General features: G+C 38.6%; 1 protein-coding gene across 4 annotated transcripts in view; it reads left to right on the top strand.

Annotated features, from left to right (window-relative positions):
- The window catches only part of LOC139122046 (serine/arginine repetitive matrix protein 1-like), a 28,104-nt gene extending 5,628 nt beyond the window's left edge, over positions 1 to 22,476 (top strand). Inside the window, exons 1-8 of one of the 4 annotated variants that reach the window (XM_070687415.1) lie at positions 1,944 to 2,150; positions 9,008 to 9,179; positions 13,155 to 13,250; positions 15,472 to 15,905; positions 16,923 to 17,045; positions 18,515 to 18,611; positions 18,933 to 19,194; positions 19,666 to 22,476. In XM_070687415.1, coding sequence (XP_070543516.1) covers positions 2,109 to 2,150; positions 9,008 to 9,179; positions 13,155 to 13,250; positions 15,472 to 15,905; positions 16,923 to 17,045; positions 18,515 to 18,611; positions 18,933 to 19,194; positions 19,666 to 19,954 — 1,515 coding nt within the window. In that variant the 5' untranslated portion in view covers positions 1,944 to 2,108 and the 3' untranslated portion in view covers positions 19,955 to 22,476. Of the gene's footprint in view, positions 1 to 1,943; positions 2,151 to 9,007; positions 9,180 to 13,154; positions 13,251 to 15,471; positions 15,906 to 16,922; positions 17,046 to 18,514; positions 18,612 to 18,932; positions 19,195 to 19,665 lie in introns of those variants that run through there. The other 3 variants (XM_070687413.1, XM_070687416.1, XM_070687414.1) reach the window with 3 other exon arrangements.
- The last annotated feature ends 256 nt before the right edge of the window (positions 22,477 to 22,732 follow it).

The following is a 22,732-nucleotide window of genomic DNA, read 5'->3' as shown; positions in this document are numbered from 1 at the left end:
ATTCGCAATCCACTTGAGTCTGTGTCGGGATACGACATACTTCAGCGATGAACACTGCTTAGTAAGCTTATGTAGGATTTTCTTTGCATATTGTCAATTACAAAAGTCTGGCGTAAGTACATTCCCCATATGTTGGACGTCAATCGGATTATATGCCTCAAAATTTGAATATTTGGAGGGAGACAGTTAGGTGTTTTGTTAGTTTAAGTACCGGTATCTGAACTCGTTGAAAACCAGGAATCGCTCGTCGTTAAAAGCTCCCTTTTTTCAAAAAGGAGATCACGGGTTTTATGGAAGGTCTTCTGAAATTTAATATTTAACGTAGGAACAAACGGGGATACTGAAGGTTTGTATTTTTTTCCTATCATATTAATGGATTGAATTTCCTTCATTTCTTGTTAACCAGTCCAGTCATTTTCGTTCTTACCCACTGATGCTTCAAGCCATCACTATAACTTCCCACATAGTGTATGCCCGTTCACATATCTATCTTATTTACACATACTAATTCTAAAAGCCGAAAGCTGATGAATGTACATGTCAGTGTAAACACAATATGTGTGAAAACATGTTTATTCAGATGGAGATGTTAATTATTAATATCCCGACTTTGACTGACCCCAGATGCCGGATATCATTGGTCATTATCATGTGTCAAACGGACGCATTCGAATTGGAGACAAAGAAAATACCTTTGAACATATACCCTCGAGAAAAAAACGTTTTTCTTGAGGGTCTATGCTTTGAAGACGAATTTTTTAAATGTAAATCTAGACTGCCCCCAGTCGCTTGACTTTTCGTGGTAGCAGTTTCTTTTGGCCAACGCGTTCACTCCAAAATCTAGATGCAACAGCCTACCACTAACTCGACAGTCTGCTGAAGTTTATTCCCTCAATTTATTCTGTTTTGATATTTATCTTGCCACAGACTTGGAGCAAGTCTATTATAAATCGTGACCTGTTATGACTTTCACATTAGTATTAGAACTGGTATTGTAAGAGTGCATACGTTAATGAAACGCCAACACTACCCTAAATATCAGGTTGTGTGTGTTTTGAAAGTAATCACATTTCCTCATCATAGAACACTGCTATATATGTAAGATCACTCTGGCATGCAGACTCCGACGATATGAGCTAAAACGTTACCAAGCGTCAAGGAATATTCAATTTTCGATTTCTTCCTGAAAGGCTTTCGTTGTGTCGTTCGATACGTATTCAGCAATATTGTTAAAATGTTGACAGAAACCATTCCAAGCAGTATGGATTAATTCGTATATGTTGTTAGGTAGAAAGATGCAATGTGGATCAACAGGTGGTTGCCATTCTAGAAAAATCCACCATTCCTTGGATACATAGTCTCCCTTCTGTATCTATAGTTGCACCTTTAAAAGTAGGACAAGTTCAAAGTTGTCAGACACATATCAGACATATCTATCTTAAGTACACAGCAGCAATCTAAGGAGAACTTCGATGGTGGATATGTCGTTTATTTCGTTTCTATGAAATGCACCCCATATGATTGATATGATTGGTGATACAGCAAAATATCTTCAAATTTTGCGCATTTCAAGCGAGGAAAATTTTTAAAAATGCTTCTCTTAGATACTGTGATAGAGGGACCGTGTCGTAGATAACAGTTTTGGTGCACCACAGAGGGACTTTGGGTGCACTGATAACATCTTTGCTGGCAGGGCCATGTGTCTATATTAGTTCAAATGTCCTGTTCAGCAGATTTTAAGGAGCATCGGTAATCAACAAATTGAATTTAAGTGCACCGTCTTGCTCTAGGCAAAATAAAAAAAAACCGAACCGCTATACTCCTTTCGCGCGCACAACTTTTTCGTTTATGCTCAGGCACAAGTGATAAGTTTTTATTGGTTTTCAGACAATGCTTTGTATGGAGCAGTATAGTCACGGTGCATTCACTCCAGGCGTACAATAGGCTTGTGCAAACAGTTCATCTACATATGTGTTATCGCGAGGTCGTACTTTAGCGTGGTTACCAGCTGAGTAGCCCCTTGTATACATCGTAACTAAGCCTCTTATCGCCGAAACTTCGCGTCTGTTCCGAACTAAATCGCCGTCTTGTACGGATAATCCGACGCCATGTCGTCATATCGGTCGTGCTCACCAACATCAACAATCGACGTAAGTAAACGCTTGATTACATAGGTAAAGTTTAGACGATCGCGAGTTCGGAAGACGGTACATGGTTCCTGTCGCCAACGCTGTACCGTACAAACATAGAGAGCCCATTTTACACAATGCAATTGTTAATGTCGTGCACCCATTAACTGTTCTTTGAACTTTTCACGTCTTGTGCACTTTATTACCTTGACTCACGAAGGTATCAGAGACAGTGTCAGCTTGCCACTTTCTCTGCAATCTGGCATTGACGGCATTGGTGTAAGTTTACATGTCCGTGAAGGGAGATGTCAATATTTCGTGTTTTATGAGCTCGGCGGTCGGGTAGTCACTTCCCGTCCTAGAGGGTATTAGTAGCTGTCATTGCGCCCGTTGAACCATACTGAATGACAAAGCCCTCGGTCTTGTGAACCATAACACAGCCGTTCAGTCTAACCACGAAATAAGCCGAAAGATTGCGCGTATCCCAATCTTTTAATGTATCTTTTAGCAACGTAATGTACGACCGTGACAGGCCGACACAATCTCCCATTAGTAAACGTTGACCCTATACAGTGTATGGTCAGCCATAGTTTTACTAACCGGTCCCATAGTGATTGTGTACAATCAAACAGTGATTAACCTTCTGGCCTGTGATCGTAAAAGGTAGAGTCTTTACGACCAATTAAGTGATTTCAATTCTTATAAGTATATGCTTGGCCTGAAGTTGAAATCCAAAGTGGTCATTGCCCTAGTAAGAGAGCCAGCTAGGTCAGAAACGAGCTTGAATCATTGACAGTAGACATTGAGCTCTAGCTCTATGCAGTAGAGGAGGAACTGTATATACTTGAAGATAAACCTTCAGACTGTTATACAAAATGCTTAGGCCTACATGTTTTTTTAAATGCGATGTTTTCGTCCCTGGAATTTAGCGTTGCGCCTCTAAGGGGTGTTCTATCTTCGCGGCCCTTGCAAATGCCCAGAAATCCTATATCCTTACGTGTTTTAGTGTTATCAGAACGAGGGAATGGTGCCTTTCGCCTTTTGCTTTTGCCGCGGCACTAAGTGTTCAATAATATTTCGAGACAGATGAATCCTATAAATTTGACTTCCTCATGTTGTTTAGCTGACGACGTATTAAGGATTTGTGATCCAAAATTCATATTTTAACTTCTTAGTATTTAAATGATAATTTTCGTATTTCCCTGATCTATATTCATGAGAAAAAATATCGCTTGGAGATAGTTTATGAATAAAACTCTGTACGATATTTATGAAAGTTCTATCGATGAAAAAGAGTGTATTGAAATGGTTGGAAAGAAAGTCAACACGCCATTCATTCTTCACATAATACACGTAGTCTTGTATTGAACATGTGTAACAAAGTGGCCTTGTGGATATAATTGCTATACAGGGATTGGAACATGTCATTTGGTTGCGATGTTTGTAACCAAGACAATAAACAAGTCCTTTACTTCATGCCGATCACTGAATATAACATTGACCTACGATGAGATATGTACTTTCAAAAATAATTATTATTGTAGCATGAGTGAACATTTCATTCTTAGTCAAATGTTTAATTGACGGTGCCCAACTTTCCGCTGTTTTTCTTGATTTTAGCCTGTGATTAAGTATTTCATGGGTATCATGAATGATCAGTTATTATCAGATATTGACATTACGAAGGTGATAACTTTGTATGTAGCAAGGTTCACAAGGTTCAAAACTCTCATAATTTGGGTCACGGCAAGTGGTGTACTAGCTGATCGCACCCCTGATTGGTAGCGCGTATAAAGGAGATAGAGGGTTGAATATGTTTAAATACCCAGAAACACATCACCGCAAACCCATATTCAGAGCGTAGAATGGTGTCGGATAATAGTAACTTGGTAGATAGGACAGGAAGTGTTACTGCGTATCTACCACTGAGTGAGTAGTTTACGTATACATGCAGTGATATTTCCCATATCCATGGAAACACCAGACTGGGGCATTAGTTTGATTATGCTCATTAAAGATAGAGAAATAGGTGTTCGACTCATTTCACTGATACGCTATAACTTTTCATCGGACAGTTCAAGATATGATAACAGATTACCAACCCCGGCACAGTGATAAATACCTCTAGTCCTGCCATTCACACAGAAATGCCTGTGTTACCATACGACATGTCCGAACGAAAACATTGTCCTGACGCCCACGCCCTGCGATAGGTGTGCGGCAAAACGCCAACGGGGATGGCTGGTAAATGTATGGTGTCCAATCCATGCCAAAATTACTACTTTGATTTACAACACAACATGCTATTTCACAAATCAACATGCTATTTGACAACACATCATGGACTTCCAAATCCTATTTTACAACTCAACATGCTCTTCCCAATTTCATTTGACAACACATCATGGACTTCCAAATCCTATTTTACAACTCAACATGCTCTTCCCAATTTCATTTGACAATCAACATGCTATTTCACAACTCAACATGCTATTTGACAACACATCATGCACTTCCAAATCCTATTTTACAACTCAACATGCTCTTCCCAATTTCATTTGACAACACATCATGGACTTCCAAATCCTATTTTACAACTCAACATGCTCTTCCCAATTTCATTTGACAACACATCATGGACTTCCAAATCCTATTTTACAACTCAACATGCTCTTCCCAATTTCATTTGACAACACATCATGGACTTCCAAATCCTATTTTACAACTCAACATGCTCTTCCCAATTTCATTTGACAATTCAACATGCTATTTCACAACTCAACATGCTATTTGACAACACATCATGGACTTCCAAATCCTATTTTACAACTCAACATGCTCTTCCCAATTTCATTTGACAACACATCATGGACTTCCAAATCCTATTTTACAACTCAACATCCCATTCTAAAGCTAGCTCTGCGGAGCAGGGCAGTGTTACTGGCTATCGAACAAGATTCAAAATGGCGGACGCGAAATGGTCCCCTCGCACAGAGAGAGAGAAATGCGAACTTTGCACAAGTCTAAAAAACGCAGCTTAGTACATTGTGTATCTAAACAAAATGAGCGTGCTCGAAAACTAGGATCGATCACGATTATAAATTAAAAATTGGCTGTTTTTGGAAAAGAAACTGCGCGCTGCAATCAGCAGTTTTGTCTATTGTGCACCGTGCGTGGGAGGCTTATCGTGAAAGACCGGAGATTTACTATATGGCGCATCTGATACGGATATGGTCCCATCGCATAGAGAGATGAAAATAGGCTTTGTCTAAGTCAAAAGCACAGCTTAGCTCATCGTGCATCTAGACAAGTTGAGCGTGCTCAAAATAGGAGATCGATCACGATTTTGGGTGAAAAAAACCGATTGTTTTCGGTGGAGAAACTGCGCGTTGCACCAGTGGTTGGTTTTGCCTATGGCGGTCAGCAAGGCTGTGGTGGGAGGCCTTTAGCCGGCAAGGGGTGGACCATTGGGGAGTGGAAAATTTTCGAAAAAAAATTCCCCACAAATTTCAATAAAAATAATCAGCCAAAGAAACTTGAGAAAAACAGATGACGCACTTAGGTAAAAGGAAAAAAATCCGTCAAAAGTTACTTTCTGAAACATTTTTATTTTAGTCTGCATCAGATATACTATGATTCTTTGGCCAAGAAGGGGGGGGGGGGGGAGATCTGAAGGGTATGATCGTGGCCAGTAAATAAGTAACTTTTTTATTTTATAACTTTTGTTCTGTTTCTCATATGTTTTCTTTCACTGAAGTTTGGCATCGTAAAGTAATTCGAGATATAAGATAATATAAAAATCATATCTGTGATATCGATTGTTAACAACTGTATTGTGGGTCTTTACACTATGATTATTAACAAGAATTCAACAATTCAGGCAGCTTGCATCGGTACATAAAATGGGAAATATTCACCAACCATATGACAAACAATCACTTTCTTTGTATTTCACTATTCAACGAAACTGATTCCATTGTAATGTTTAAACTTTATTTTACAATTAAACATTACAAATCCGTATTTTTCTTTTCAAAATTCATTTGTACACTTGTCTTGACGGTTGAATACCGTGCGTGTGAAATGCAATAGTGCAGAAGAATACGGATAGCGACATTACAGCGACCTCTATCGGTTGTTATCACACAGTCTTTCTCGCGAAGTCCGTTCCAACAGAGCTTTGACCCTTGTCTGGCCCCATATTCGTATTTTACATCTCCGCTTGCTGAGGCTTAGTTGTCAGTTGTCATGGCTGTAATGTCGCTATCCGTATTCTTCTGCACTATTGCATTTCACACGCACGGTATTCAACCGTCAAGACAAGTGTACAAATGAAATTTTGAAAAGAAAAAATACGGATTTGTAATGTTTAATTGTAAAATAAAGTTTAAACATTACAATGGAAATCAGTTTCGTTGAATAGTGAAATACAAAGAAAGTGATTGTTGTCATATGGTTGGTGAATATTTCCCATTTTATGTACCGATGCAAGCTGCCTGAATTGTTGAATTCTTGTTAATTAATCATAGTGTAAAGACCCACAATACAGTTGTTAACAATCGATATCACAGATATGATTTTATATTATCTTATATCTCGAATTACTTTACGATGCCAAACTTCAGTGAAAGAAAAACATATGATGAACAGAACAAAAAGTTATAAAATAAAAAAGTTACTTCATTTACTGGCCACGATCATACCCTTCAGATCTCCCCCCCCCCCCCCCCCCCCCCCCTTCTTGGCCAAAGAATCATAGTATATCTGATGCAGACTAAAATAAAAATGTTTCAGAAAGTAACTTTTGACGGATTTTTTTTCCTTTTACCTAAGTGCGTCATCTGTTTTTCTCAAGTTTCTTGGCTGATTATTTTTTATTGAAATTTGTGGGGAATTTTTTTTTCGAAAATTTTCCACTCCCCAATGGTCCACCCCTTGCCGGCTAAAGGCCTCCCACCACAGCCCTGCTGACCGCCATAGGCAAAACCAACCACTGGTTGCAACGCGCAGTTTCTCCACCGAAAACAATCGGTTTTTTTTCACCCAAAATCGTGATCGATCTCCTATTTTGAGCACGCTCAACTTGTCTAGATGCACGATGAGCTAAGCTGTGCTTTTGAACTTAGACAAAGCCTATTTTCATCTCTCTATGCGATGGGACCATATCCGTATCAGATGCGCCATATAGTAAATCTCGGTCTTTCACGATAAGCCTCCCACGCACGGTGCACAATAGACAAAACTGCTGATTGCAGCGCGCAGTTTCTTTTCCAAAAACAGCCAATTTTTTAATTTATAATCGTGATCGATCCTAGTTTTCGAGCACGCTCATTTTGTTTAGATACACAATGTACTAAGCTGCGTTTTTAGACTGTGCAAAGTTCGCATTTCTCTCTCTGTGCGAGGGGACCATTTCGCGTCCGCCATTTTGAATCTTGTTCGATAGCCAGTAACACTGCCCTGCTCCGCAGAGCTAGCTTTAGAATGGGATGTTGAGTTGTAAAATAGGATTTGGAAGTCCATGATGTGTTGTCAAATGAAATTGGGAAGAGCATGTTGAGTTGTAAAATAGGATTTGGAAGTCCATGATGTGTTGTCAAATAGCATGTTGAGTTGTGAAATAGCATGTTGAATTGTCAAATGAAATTGGGAAGAGCATGTTGAGTTGTAAAATAGGATTTGGAAGTCCATGATGTGTTGTCAAATGAAATTGGGAAGAGCATGTTGAGTTGTAAAATAGGATTTGGAAGTCCATGATGTGTTGTCAAATGAAATTGGGAAGAGCATGTTGAGTTGTAAAATAGGATTTGGAAGTGCATGATGTGTTGTCAAATAGCATGTTGAGTTGTGAAATAGCATGTTGAATTGTCAAATGAAATTGGGAAGAGCATGTTGAGTTGTAAAATAGGATTTGGAAGTCCATGATGTGTTGTCAAATGAAATTGGGAAGAGCATGTTGAGTTGTAAAATAGGATTTGGAAGTGCATGATGTGTTGTCAAATAGCATGTTGAGTTGTGAAATAGCATGTTGAATTGTCAAATGAAATTGGGAAGAGCATGTTGAGTTGTAAAATAGGATTTGGAAGTCCATGATGTGTTGTCAAATGAAATTGGGAAGAGCATGTTGAGTTGTAAAATAGGATTTGGAAGTCCATGATGTGTTGTCAAATAGCATGTTGAGTTGTGAAATAGCATGTTGTGTTGTAAAATCCAAGTAGTAATTTTGGCTGGATTGGACACCATAGTAAATGCCTTGTAAAACCTTTTATATTGCTGTCAAAATTTCTATTGCTGTACAAACTATTTTGGTATTACGGTTTGTTGGCAACACTTGACACATTTTGTTTATTTCGGTTTACCGGTATTTGATTGAAAATGGGTCCGTTAAAATAAACCTTGACGTTGAGGGTGATAGCAATCTTGAGATTAAAAGGAAAGCAAACAATGCCCCGAGCTGCAGTGATCTGTTGTGGCATAACCGTGGCCATTCTACATTCCAGTACGACTTTCCACAAAGCCAGTCTTTTGAATGTTTTAATTTACCTGACGATTCTCCAGTCTATCATTTTTTCTGTCGACCGACATCTGTCTAAGTTTTGAGATTAAAGAGTAGTTGGCCTGTAAGTTGCACTGTTGTTGTTGTGTACTTTCTACGATGGGGCACGATCAGCATGCTGCGATGAATATCGCTGTCCATTCAGCAGAGACCTGTTTTGGGTCGGCGCCTTGCTCCGTGACAGTTGGGATAAATGCAATTAAGACAACTTTAAAATCAGCATAGGCACGGGTGTGAATCATCACGCCAATGAAAACCCGAAAATGCAGATATGAAAAATAGTTTCACACTAACGTAATTTTGTCGTTTTTTCTAATTTAAGGGGTTTCTTGATCCGAAGAATCTATCAAAGATGGACAGAGACGCAAGGATGCAGGAACGGGTGAAAGTTGCCGTAAAAGAATACCTTGATAAACTTAAGGAAAAGGAAAATAAACCAAAAGTCGTTAAGATTCCGCAGGCTTTCGAGAAAGACAGAAAACCGATCTACAAAGGTGAGTTTCGAAAACAAGTTACGTAACCAATTCCCCCTGTCGCAATATTGTTCACGAAATGTAACAAGTTCCTCCCTGGAGATGATGTAACGTAGAATTGTTGCTAGGGTGACAAACCCGTCTATTTCGATTTGGAAGGGAGATCGACGCTACATGAAGTGGACCTGTAATGTAAGAGCGAACTTGATGACGTCAATGAGAGTGATTGTGTCCACTCAGTCGTGTCTGTGTTTCTAGGTTTGTGAAGAATGCATTCTTAGATGGGCGATTGAAAAGGACGTTCTTAGACCAACTGTGTAAATCTTAGAAAAAATGCCCGGGGAACAAAAAAGAGTATTAGTCTGATTGTACACCGAACAAACGTATCTAAACCCATCGTGAAGTCACTTTTCTTGTCTTCCTTTTTTGAATTACATAAGCTTCAAGGAGAAAAAAAAGATTGTCAGACATTTTGTCAGAATTAAACATGGCGAAATTCTAATGGTCCGATAACCGCAAATACATGTCAAAAGTACAAAGATGGGCAATTTTATCATATCTACCTTGGCAAGCTTTACCAAAAGCCATCAAGGAGATGAATGTAGTCATAACGGAAGTTGTTGTCCCTTTATAAGGTTTAATTACCATTAGATCCACACTTGGAGTATATAATCAAAAATCGTTTACGTACTTGTGTCACAGCTACAGCTATTACTGATACTTTACTGTCTGTGTAAGTTTTCTAATATTTGTAATTCCTAGGTCAAAATGATCGCTACATGCTTTAAATCAAAGCGAATATCAATAAGTGATAGTTCAATATCTGTGAAGGTTTCGGTGCATTTGTAATTCCTAGGTGATGAGGTTCGCTGTAGTGATAAGGTTTCAGCGAAAACGAATATCAAACTAAAACGCCGATTTCTCCATTGCCATCGAAATCAAGCATATACAGACCTCGAACAATCGGTTCAATTACCAAATAAAGCATGTATTGCTCTTAATTCTCAACCCCTAACAATGTTCATTTGAAAAAGCTGGATAATGTGAACATTGTAGAGTCCAAAGTCTTTTTGAATGTAGAGTCCCAAGTGTTGAATAAAACAGGTTATACATTTCCATTGCTAGACTACCGCACCGCGATTGCATTGCCTGCGACTTAGAAAACAAAGGTTATAGAGAATTCAGAGAGACCTGGGACTTGATGAATACCGATACGAAGCACATTGTCTTCACAGATTACAGAATATACCTCCAATTAACTCTCCTGTGAATTTGCATATAAACGTGTTGTTAAATCACTCGTCAATTATCTTGTCAGTGTTTTTAAACGGGTTTTTAAATCTTCTTTCGTACTGTTGTAGTCTGCAAAATCCCCCAGAAAGGGATGTCAAAGTGAGGAGACTTTTCACAGTGTCTGAAATACCGTAAGTGAACTGACCGGTTGCATAGGCAACACCATATTGTATAAGTACTGAAATGTCATCACATGGGTCACATGGTTGATGACGGTAGGGTTAAACTAAGGGTGAGTTTTATAAATCACACGGACCATGTTGCATATTGTGAATATAAAATATGTACATAGAGGTACTGCAAAAGCAATATCCAATTATATTTGCAAATTCAGTTCCTTTGCCATAAATTGGTGTCTCCTTATTTCTAAAGTTAATCAGTCCTCTTTCGTACTCTGCTTGACAGAAATTATTCCACTCGGCAATGAATTATCGACAACCAACAAATACGGTGTGAGAAAGATATTACAGTGCCGTGCCCACTTTCACATGAAAGTCTTACACGGGGAATTAGGTCCTTTTGAATATGCGATGCGGTCCTCTATACTGTCTATTGACAGGTTGGAGTTCTATTCAATAAAGGACAGCAACCTAGTTGTTAAAAGGGTCCCTTGTCAATGGCGTGAATACAAAATAGCGGTACACAGCATGAAAAACCTAGTATAACCTGTCCCGTGTATTATGTTCTACATTGTAGTATACCCTATCAAAATCGCATAGGGGTTGTTCGACACAGCTGTGACGTTGTTAGGGAACCATGGTCTTTTCAAACCTGTTCACTAGGGCCTTGCTCACGGCTAAAGTTCATGATCCAGTCTATGATAAGATGTAAACCTTGCTTTATGGGTGCAAATACAGTACATATATGGACACAAGGAGACGAAGATAGTGTCAAGTGAACTCACAAACAATGCTCAGGTGAAACAGATAATGAAAACCCATAATTTTGCGGACCGTTCTGACATTGTGCTGTATGGATAAACAGCTTCTTAGATAGCGTCAAGTGCTGGTCAGATAAAGATCTGATGTACTATGAGACAAAGGATTGGCGAGTCCCCATTTCCAAAATTGACATCTTTTCAGTGCGAACCTACCCTCTTAAAGGAGAGAAATTCTTGAAGTCTATAGGGAGGCCGTTGTAGCATAGCGATGAACCGAAGAATTCATAACATTCTTCCAACTATGTTTGTTGCTGTAAATAAGAACCATTTACAATGTCGCCCTCAAATGCTACATTCAAAAGAGAACATAAATTCAAATTTAACACAGTGCTGCTTGTGTTGTCTGTTTGGATATCGGCCAACCTTATTTGCGAATGTCAGGGTTGATTCAAAACGTCAAGGTGTATAAAGTTTACCTTAGAACTTAATCAAACGAAACTATTGATCGATGTAACATATATCATTTTTAAACTTGACAGTGTGGTTTGTCTTGACGCATTTTTTTCACAATCGTCTATTTTTTTTCGTCAGCCAACTCCGTTACTGACACTTTTATCGTAGTCTTCCAGTCTGCGCAGTACTCGAAGAAACGTGTCTCCTTGTATTGATCGCCCCGCTGATTTTCGCCTTTGTTCAATTTTTGTGAAAGTGTAAACTAAAACGAAAATCGATTTGTTTTAGGTTTTGAAGGGTTTGCATATCTTTCTCCACAGACAATCACTATAGTAGAGTACACATCAATAAAATGTTAGCTAAAAATGGATTTATTGAGATTCATCATTTAAATTCGTTCTGAACATTGATTCAGTACTGTTAAAATTTTTTCCAGTCCAGTATCTATTATAGCAAGGTTGTCTTTATGTGATTTATTTCTATAGCACTTAGTGTTCATTTTTCGTTCCTTAAACAAAGTCTAGAACCATAATCCGTCCGACATTACAATAAATAGTCTGCTCCAGCGTGCACGTGGCCCCGGTTGCTAAGGACGCGATTACTTAGCAACGCGGCCGAGTCGGCGAGACAATCGATGGAGATTCCACTCAGTGAATTACCACACACCGGTGGCGCTGTGCATACAAGGGCATACATATCGATGGACGGCGTTATTTTGGACATGACGAATATATTTATTCAGAAAGTACTCAGATTCGTTGAATGCTATTGACTGTGTGAAAACCTGACACTTACTGTCACGATGCTTGTTTGTGGTTTCTAAGCACTTCTATGGTAACACTTAACCACGAGAACTTCACTTCAGTCAAATTTGAATTTGACCCATTTAGCTCCTCTGTCTAGTCCAGCAAAATATAACAAAGCGATAACGACGGCACATCATAAACTGCAGCTGTTGCTCGGAGACTCAATGTCATCTTTCAATGTCAACTACAATGTCAAGTAGCCTGCAAGGTGAAAATAAAACAACAATTTCATCAAGACAACTTTGCTACATCGTTCTTTTTAAACTTTTCTTTACCGATAGCTACCATCATGTTTTATCATTATCTGTTACTAGTAATTCATTGGTCGGTTTCACAATTCCCTCGTCACTTTTTGTTTCCCTTACCATAATATTAAAGTATACATAATATTTGACCTTTTTTCGGTGCAGGGCTGTTTTTCATTTTTGTCCCTCCATACACTAAGAAACCAAATCATGCTAAGGTGGTTCATAATATAATGAGCATGTTACAAATTGATGAAGTGGTGTCCAGTAATTATCATTATTGACGCCAAGCTACCATGGTATTTTCATGTCACTCCAGTTCGGGATAAGAAAAAGTTGCTGTCTTACGTGAAACCTTGCGCACCGCTCCTCAAGAGAGCAAGAGAAGAGGACCGGCTACTTGCCAGACAACAACGTAAGAGTTCATGCCGCTTCGCATCGACGCATGCGCTCAAGGGTCGAATGCTTTGCTATGTGGTGTATCTGTAGAGTTGGTTTCACTAACGTAGTTACCACTTTACCTAGAACGCAGCTAACCCGTTTCCTAACAAGTCACTAAACTTTCAACGCGCATGTCAATCACCAACCCTCAACTCATCCTGGTCACACATTTCGCCGACGAGATCTCACCAACTGCACTCGATTCACTGTTCGTTATTCCAGAATGTCAATCGGACACAATAAGCCACCACCACAATTATTAAAAAAAATATGATCATATGTTAACTTCAAATACAGGATCTCTACCATAGGACTATTTGCACTATTTAACATGGCGAAATAACATGCGCATTGTACGTTATGAGGTCTTGCCCATGAGCATGTTCTCGAAATAAAGTATTATTAATATCTACTCCCTCTGCATACAAACACTCTCCATACAATAAGAAGATCTCAGCCAATTTCATAGGCGACCAAATGTGGCTAAAGTGACTTTCTGTAGAGCATTGTAATGAGATGTATCCATCTTTCGGTTTGAAATGACCATTTTAGAGGGACCGGTTTGATTATTTCACACATATGCGCGTCAATTGCGAAATATTTCAGCGACAAAAAGTCCGGTGTTTTGGCCGTTAATAATCCATTCTTAGGAATGAAAAAAACACTAAATTACCTGCATTGTTAGCTGATTCATGGCAATGTAATATGGATAACTGAATGAAAGAAGTGTTCTATGACCCCTGCCACTGTGTAGTAATCCTAATCCAACTTAGGAGGCTGAACTTAGACGATAACGCAGAACACGATATACAACTGATATTCAACTGAAATACTAACGACTTTGATTTTCTTTCCTAAAATTAATCACATTTTCACTTTTGCATCCGGTGTGCACGTCATGATTGGTGATGGTTCGTGTGTTTTCAATAACAAAATAACCTGAACCCATTCTGCATCAATGGTGATGGGTTGCATGTTTTGTCTTTTTGCAAATAACTTCGTTTAGCTTTACACAGTAATACATTGATATGCACTTACATTTAAATACATTTACATATAACTGTATAGCCGAACGTATACGCATGCACACACACCCACACAAACGTATGTGTAATATATATATATATATATATATATATATATATATATATATATATATATATATATCACCAATTTATATATATCACCAATATATCACCAATTATAATATATTGGTGTCATATTGATAAGGACTTCGTATTGCAGTTCTAACTTGTCATCATTTCATTGTTTTAGTAATATTGACATCACGAATAATTCCTACGTTAGAAATCTACTTGAGTAGTACAAGTGCAAAAACCTGGTCTTCTTTGCCTCCAAACGTTTCGTATGCTTCGCTTCGCATGCCTGCTGAACAAAGTTCGTTTACGCTGAGTGGCTTTCGCAAACAACAGTTCTTGTCAAGAATCAGCTGCAGACTTTATTCTTTCTTCATTTGTTTGATTGATTGATTTTGTTCTGCAACGCATGAATCCATTCGTTACTACGGTGATATATCTGAAGTAGGTTACGAATAATGCAAGATTGTATGCTGCTGTTTTGCTGCCAAAAAATGAAGAGCATTTTGATACAATACACGGACCTTCTGTGTATTGTATTTAATTAAGTTGACAATAAGTACATGCGTCAAAAAGAAAATAAACACAAACAGCAAGCTATTCTGTTACTTCAGCTCATAACGACATTGGATATTATGTAATCCAACATGCATAGAAAACCCAACCCGACAAGTATACGTGCTTGGTGTTGGTAGACCTATATACAACCGAACATGCTGATATGATGGAACACCTGTTCATGTCATTTGGTTTTCGCTGAGTCATTTATTGTCGATTAAAAGAACGTTTTAACGGTATATTTTCTTCAGTCAGCGGCCGATGTGCAGTATATTTTTTTCTTTATTTAATCAAATATTGAACGTAAGGACTCAACGAAAGCTGAAATAAGCGAAACCAAAATGAGCTGGTGTTGAACGATGCTCATTTTAAGAGAGTAATTGACGGACAGGCTGACAGTAAGACTAACAGATGTACAGTCAAACAGACAGCAACAGACGCAAATACGAAATATCGATTGAAAACTTGTCTTGACGACCCCATCGAGTTCTTTGCTCACATCGGGGCACTAACATAAATTCTCCTGAAATACATAAACAGGTGAACAAGTGCTGCAAGAGGCAACAAAAGTGCTAGCTCCGAACAGCGAGAGGTCATTTGAACCAAGAGTAGAAGCAGTGAGACTCCCGATACAAAACAACCCCAGAACAACCGTGGCCTTCCGAATGGTGAAAAAGCCCCCAACGCCGAAATCGGAACAACCACACTGGATTGCCTGGAGAACACAAACCCCATCGACCCCGGGAAAAGTGAAGCCCGTTTACCAATCACCGCTGGCCATTAAGAGGGCACGAGCTCGAACCCCAACACCACCACAAATGCAACATCCATCAACCTCAGAGGAGGAAGAAGCGCCACCTCGTCCAAGGACAGCTCCTGGTTTTAGAATGCCGACACCTCCTCCTCCTAAACCCCAGACACCTCCTGCTTCTCCAGCACAATCTTTACCCCCTCGTCCAAAGACTCCAGACATTGTGAGTATATTGTTTAAAGGGAAACAAGCTTTAACTTTTCTACTGTCACTGTTTTATCCTATAAAGCTAATACTTTCTAAAATATGTTGAAATACGCGGCGCCCTTCCCTCTACATTGAATTGTGTACACAGTCATGAAATGTTGTTGTTGACGAAGTGATTTCAAGTCCAGATTTCCAAGGATAACTATACACATTACACACTACGGTGGTGTCGACTACGTGATTGAACACAACGCTTAACTTGTCAATGTTTTGGGAAGAATGAAAGAAACGTAATTTGAATACATAACAAGAAAGAAAGTGGTCTTTACCTCAGTGTCAGGACATTGTTATAGAAAGTATCTGAACTATTAACACGATTGGAACTAATTTGGGGTAATTGGATGGTGAAGTACTGTCTGTTTAATCTGCCAATGTAAGCTCATCTGCTTTTCTTTTTAAGCGATACATTGTTTTTTTGGGGGTAATTTGTAATATTGCAACATTCAGCTCTAGGACGCCTAACACTTTTGAGAAATTTGAGAAATATGAAGATCTAATTATCCAAATTAGTTGTTATTTCACTTGTGTTTTTCTCAAATTACACCATCAAATACTGAATTTCAGTTAAAAAACTGATAAAATAGTTACATTATTCAGTCTATCTGTCAAAGCCTGCCAAGCGATATTGAAGAGATGTACTAGTGTTAAAACCACAAACCAAAATGCTGTTATTTGTCACTAATTTCCAGTTTAATCAGAACATGAACTGTTTTGCAAATTTCTGTGCATGTCAAATTATATGCTATTTATAGGGCCTATGGTGATATGACCTATATGAACGCTGGCCTTTTTGTGTTAAATATATAGAGAAATGTTGCTCAACCAATTTTGTCTCCGTCGATTTTATATCATGAAGTTCAAAATCCATTCCCTTCATCCGATTCTATGCTATAAATCACAACCTTTGTAACCAAAGCACACACTGAATGTAGACATCTTTTGAAATATCTCTTGTGAACATTGTTATTCGCAGGTGGAACCTGAAACAGAGGTACACGAAGTCACGTTTGCCGATCACGATGACTACGAGACGGGGAGTGTACGGCCACTGTCCCCAGTAGCGCCTTCTCTGAGAGATGCCGCCTGTAGTCCAACGGTAATTCCTTATTTACAAAATCCGATTGTTAAAACAATGATAATGTTAAACTTGATGACATGACTTTCTACGTGTCGACCAAGTCATACAAGTGGATAGACACACAAATCTAGAGGCGCAATGGCTGTATGTAGTTTTGATAACATTTTCAGACTGTTCTGGAAAAAGTAGATCTCTTTTTCTCCCCCCCTAAATTATCTTAAGCTTGCAAACTCGAGCGCTGTATTCGATACGTATTGCTATAATCGAAAACTGAATTCTAGCCCGGACCATAATGCAACTGTCTGCAATTTTACACGTGACATCACAGATATACAAACTGTATTGGCAAGTTGAATACAATAGGCATTTCGGCAATATTTGGAATGAGAGGAACAAACTATATTTTACAAACAACAAGAATGGAAAACACATCACCAGTTTAAGCTAAGTATAATGATAGGCAAACGTCTGGCGTATCACAATTTCTAGTATTGTATACAGCTGACACTTGCCTCGCACCCTCTGTGAGCTGTCATTGATAGCGAAGATATCTTTGATAAATGACGCCTGGACATTTATTTGCTCTCCAAATGAAGTCACTGTTGCCTTATTGATCATCAAATATTTATCGTTTCCCATCACCCCGAGCAAGCTTTAACACAATTTATCAATAATATATGACTTGGTCAAAATGCTTTGCTCGGTACGGCTACAAAATGAAAATCGATGAAATTGCACCCCATTAGGCGATAATCACTCTCCCATCAAGACATCACAGGAACTTGGCAACTCGTAGTCAAAGCGAGTAACATCCGTCATATTGTTTTGGAATGTCGGCTGTGTGAATTCTTTGAATAAACTGTGGATACATTCAAGCTACACCTGTTCCAACTCTGTTCAAATATCACGTGTGAGAGGAACATGTTGTTCGGTCGTCGTTTGCATGGAAACAAAGCGTAAACAATGTCAGGCGTTGAAGTACCTAGTATCTTATCATAGTCACACAGTGGATTTAGCTATAGGCAGACATCGTGAAGGACTCAGTCTTGACTACAGGACTGCAATTCCTATCGTCAAGTCCAAGTCGACAATGCGAAGTTTAGCCTAATCATACTCTAATACTGCAAAACGCAAAACCCAGCAAAATGCCAATAGGGTTTCCACCGATATCTGTCAAACACTACTTCAATCCAATGACGTGTTCTTGGAGTCGGAGTCGAGTGAGAGATATAGAAGAAATGCCTTATGAAAAGAGTCTATCAGAGGTTTCACCACCGTTGCCAAGGAAAGAACGCCGTTATAAAATCTGTTATCATGACAAGGTCAATATCATTCTCTGATATGGTTAAGTTTGATTGTACTTGACATTGTGAATTCTACAGATATATGATGTACTTGTAGAGCTTTGCCAGATTTTCGTGAAAAATGCTCCGCCATATGCATTGGTTTTATCTTCACATATCGTCCATCTTTCTGTTTAATTTCAGAGACCGATATCGGCAATGTCGACCAGCAGCTTAGCAGCTCGGGAAATGTTACTGGATCCAAAATTGAGGAATTGGGTCACAAGTGCTAACGATTATGGTATGTGGAAATATTTGTAACTTTGTCCAGTTTAGTTTTTGCTCTGAGAGAGAGAGAGAGAGAGAGAGAGAGAGAGAGAGAGAGAGAGAGAGAGAGAGAGAGAGAGAGAGAGGTGGTTGTGGTGGTAGAAACAGATATGAGAATTTACACACAGACGGCGTATTAACGGTAGAGCACAATAATAAGTTTGAACGATTACAAACAAGTTGTAGGTTAGGAAGGTAGGAAAATTCAGAATCCGTTAGATTATGCAAAACCGGACCTGGCGAATGTCAGAATGATCCTCAAAAACTGTATATATTTCTTTCGTTTTTATTTCAGAAAAACAAGTGGCATACAACTTGTTCAAGTCACTGAACGGCGGCAAAGCAGCGTCTTTATCGAGATCAATGAGTGCTATGGGTTACCATGGACGTGGTAGATCACCAGTTCCACCCCACGAGAGGGCAGTCAAATCAGCCAGACCTAGAGCACCGGCTGCAACCCATCACGGATATGAATACGAAACCAGACCCGACCGAGATGGCCATGACGATGAAGTTGTCAGAGAGTGGATGTCAGAAATTGAGAAAAGACTCAACGAGTAAGTACATTTGTATTAGAATTTATATTTCTGTAGTGATGTCATACGTACTCATGTTATCAAAGCAAAGAATCCGTGTGAACAATTCTTTTCTCTGACGAATAATTGTGATACATAGAATTGCACCAAGCAATGAGCAAAGAATAGTGATACGGACTTGACAGATCTTAAGACCTTGCATACTTGAAATGCAGCATTAATTCATTACTTTTCATAGCCCAATGTAGAATTTGATCTCTCCGAACAATGCATGACAAACATCTTCCTTCTCGGCAAAGTTTAACCGAACAACACACGTGAATAAAACCGGCAAGGAAAACAACCTTCAAGAATTGAAGGCTGCTGTCAGACCCTGTACAACTTCGTTACGTTTCGTTTGATGGAATGTGAAAGTAGGCATTTCCATTCTTTGCACCTTGTAAAACATTTCACTGACAGTATGGATTCTTAATTCTCAACTTTCTTTCACAGACGCGCAAGGACCCCTCAGCCTGAAATCATCCAACGCCCGAAGTACAGCCTCCCAATGCAACACCAGATTCGTCCCGGCAGTCGACAACGCTACAGAAAACCACCAAGAAAGGAGTACATCCACGAGAACAGTTTCTTCACCAATTCAAACCCAACCTTTCGAAGTCATTTCATCATAGCACCTGACTGGGTGTCAGAAGGTCTAACCATCCGGAAATTAGAAGCTCAAGCCGCGCAGAATAGGAAGAAACACCCACCCCCTGGTTGCTATGCAACCGCCAGTGCCTAGAATATATAAACCTTGTTCCGCAATGTACTACTGATGGAGCACTAATTGTTCGGTTGAACAGAGACATGGAAAGTCATGTACTTTGACCCCATGTCTGGATGTCGTTACTCAGTAAATATTAAAATTATGACTCCACAATCTTGATTGCTATTTTCAGATTTAAATTCAGTAAACTGTCAGGCAGTAACATTTGACCGCTTGTCGTCTATGTAAACTCATGTCTGTGTATAGGTCACGATATCTAGGCGACTGATCTTCTCTTCAAACAAAAATTACAAACTGATAATGATAAATAGATGAAAATTGTAAAGCTGCAATAAATCGCTAATTTTCTAAATCCAAATTAACTTACTCTTCACGAGTTTTCTAAATCAATAAACTCAAAAATTGCACGCATGTATGATTGAAAAATTATAAATTTTTAAATTTAAATCAATAAAATGCAGAATAATTATCAAAATTGAAAGAAAATATTCATTTAGGAGCGTGGATACGATTCATAGGTCCCATCCTATAGTGATCGTGTTCTGATATCTAAATATGCATACATAAAATAAAATGTGTATGCGAGGCCCTATTTTGTACTTGCAATGCTGACGGTACCGCGCGCTCCTGTTTAGCAGGGGTATAGGCTATTGCTGCGCAGGTTTAGTCACGTGTCGGCACAAAACGTTATCAATTATGGAATCCCGTCCTTGAACATTACCTTGTCAATCACTGCCGCTGTGTTAGTTTATGTTGTTGTGATTGGAATCACACTGACGTCCATAGTTTGAACTTTCGTTGTGCTTCTTTAGAACTCACCATTATGTAAATTTCACCTCCTGAGTTAGTGTTATAAATGATATAATTTCGACAGTATCACTAAAGAAAGTTGATCGCTTTGTGTTACCGTATGCACAGGGAACTCAGAAGTCTGGTTATTGTTTGTATTGTTGTTTATGTTTATTAGTCGTGTTGTTGTTGTTGTTGTTGTTGTTGTTGTTATTGTTGTTGTTGTTGTTGTTGTTGTTTACCAATAACGTTCAACGAACGTAACTATTGTGTCGTTGTTGTTTGAAACGTAATGTAGATCATTTCATAAGAAACACAACAAGAACGCTATCATTATTTGACCCGATGCAACTCTCTCCCAACATGAACAGAGTAAACGTTTCAAAAGAGTTATGTTCGTTGCATGTTATTGGTAAACAACAACAACAACAACAAAAACATCAACAGCACGACTAATAAACATAAACAACAATACACACAACAACAACGAGACTTCTTGGTTCCCTGTGCCGTATGTAAGATAAAGGGATCTATACTTATGCTTTGAGATGCACTGAGTAGTGTCTCAACACTTAAAATTCTTTCTCAGAATCAGTCGCGGGTTCTTTGGAAGCAGAATGAATTAGCTTTAATTACAAAGGAAATATTTAGGGGTGTAAATGCTGTATGGCACGCTTTCTGTGAGCGAGTATCCACTGTTTTGTAATACTGTCATTTACTGAGACCATTCTTTGTAGGAAAGGACATATCTTAAGAAACTGTAGTGCGAAGCGAGTGATGTGAAAGATGTGCAACTAATGTGGTCGGGACAGCGCCACTAAAGTTCAGTAATAACATAGAATTGATAAAAGATATGCAAACTGACAATCTGATACCTCCTCAAGAGAACAGAGTGTGTATACATGCATAATATGACGATTAAATTTCACGGGAGCGTCGAAGAAAATGTATATTGTGATGTGATTTTTGATAACTGTGATTTCTTGAAGTCAGACGACGGTTAACAACCGCTGTATAAGCATACGAATGTTGGATTCGAATTGCACCTTGATATATTTACATCTTATTCTGTATTTTTGATAACTGTCACTTCCACTGATGTGTCATTTTCTTCAGCAATACTCAATAATATTGTCACAAGTGAGATTGTGAATTTGTTGATCTCTTCTAGGAACTAGAACTTTACAATGAAATTCATTCGTTGAAAAAATACGTACTGTTTGAAAACGGATCATGTAACAATTCCTTTTTAGTTGGCAATATTTTTCATGTACGTAGAGAAAACGATAAAGAGATGAGGATAACTCTTCTGTGAATTGCTCGGTCAGCAGACTAAAAAAATAATTTAAGGTCACTCATGGTTCATTGCTGTGTGTTTCACTTTTTATTTGAGCTTCTTTTTTCCAAAATGTTATTATGTGCAAATAAGTTTTGAAAGGTTTGAAATACTGATGTACGATGGTTGCAAACACGTATTCCAGCAAAGCTTAATGATTTTACCCTCAAGAATCGCGATTTTTTGTTATTGTGAGAGGGATGAGCTTTAATCCTTGAGTTTTCTGTGTCAAAACTCAGTGTATTTTATCTGTATATAGCTTACACCACAATCTCAATCAGAGTTGCAAGCATTGAAATGAATTGTTTTAAGTGAAATTCCACATTTGGACACACTTGTATAGCAAATGATGTACTGCTGGACAGGTTGTACGTTTTCTATGATATAAAGCTAGCTGTACAACTCACTGTCACACCGGTTTGACCTGTTGTTATTCTTCAAGTTCATGCCCTATAGCAGGAAGGTGAAATATACATTTACGTTTGTGTAGGGGTAAATCATATTTGTCTTTGACTCAGAATTTCTACATTTTCTCTCAGACCAGTAAATATTGATAAGCACTCACGTGATAAAAGATGTATTCAGGACCAGCAAGCAAGACTGACCGCTGGACTTACGGAAATACAGGACAAAATGACCACCAAATACCAAAGTACTTCTAATAAGTC

Source organism: Ptychodera flava, chromosome 21, assembly GCF_041260155.1.
Source record: "Ptychodera flava strain L36383 chromosome 21, AS_Pfla_20210202, whole genome shotgun sequence".
NCBI lineage: Eukaryota > Metazoa > Hemichordata > Enteropneusta > Ptychoderidae > Ptychodera > Ptychodera flava.
Note: the sequence above shows the minus strand (reverse complement) of the source record. Positions and strands in the feature narration are given on the sequence as shown.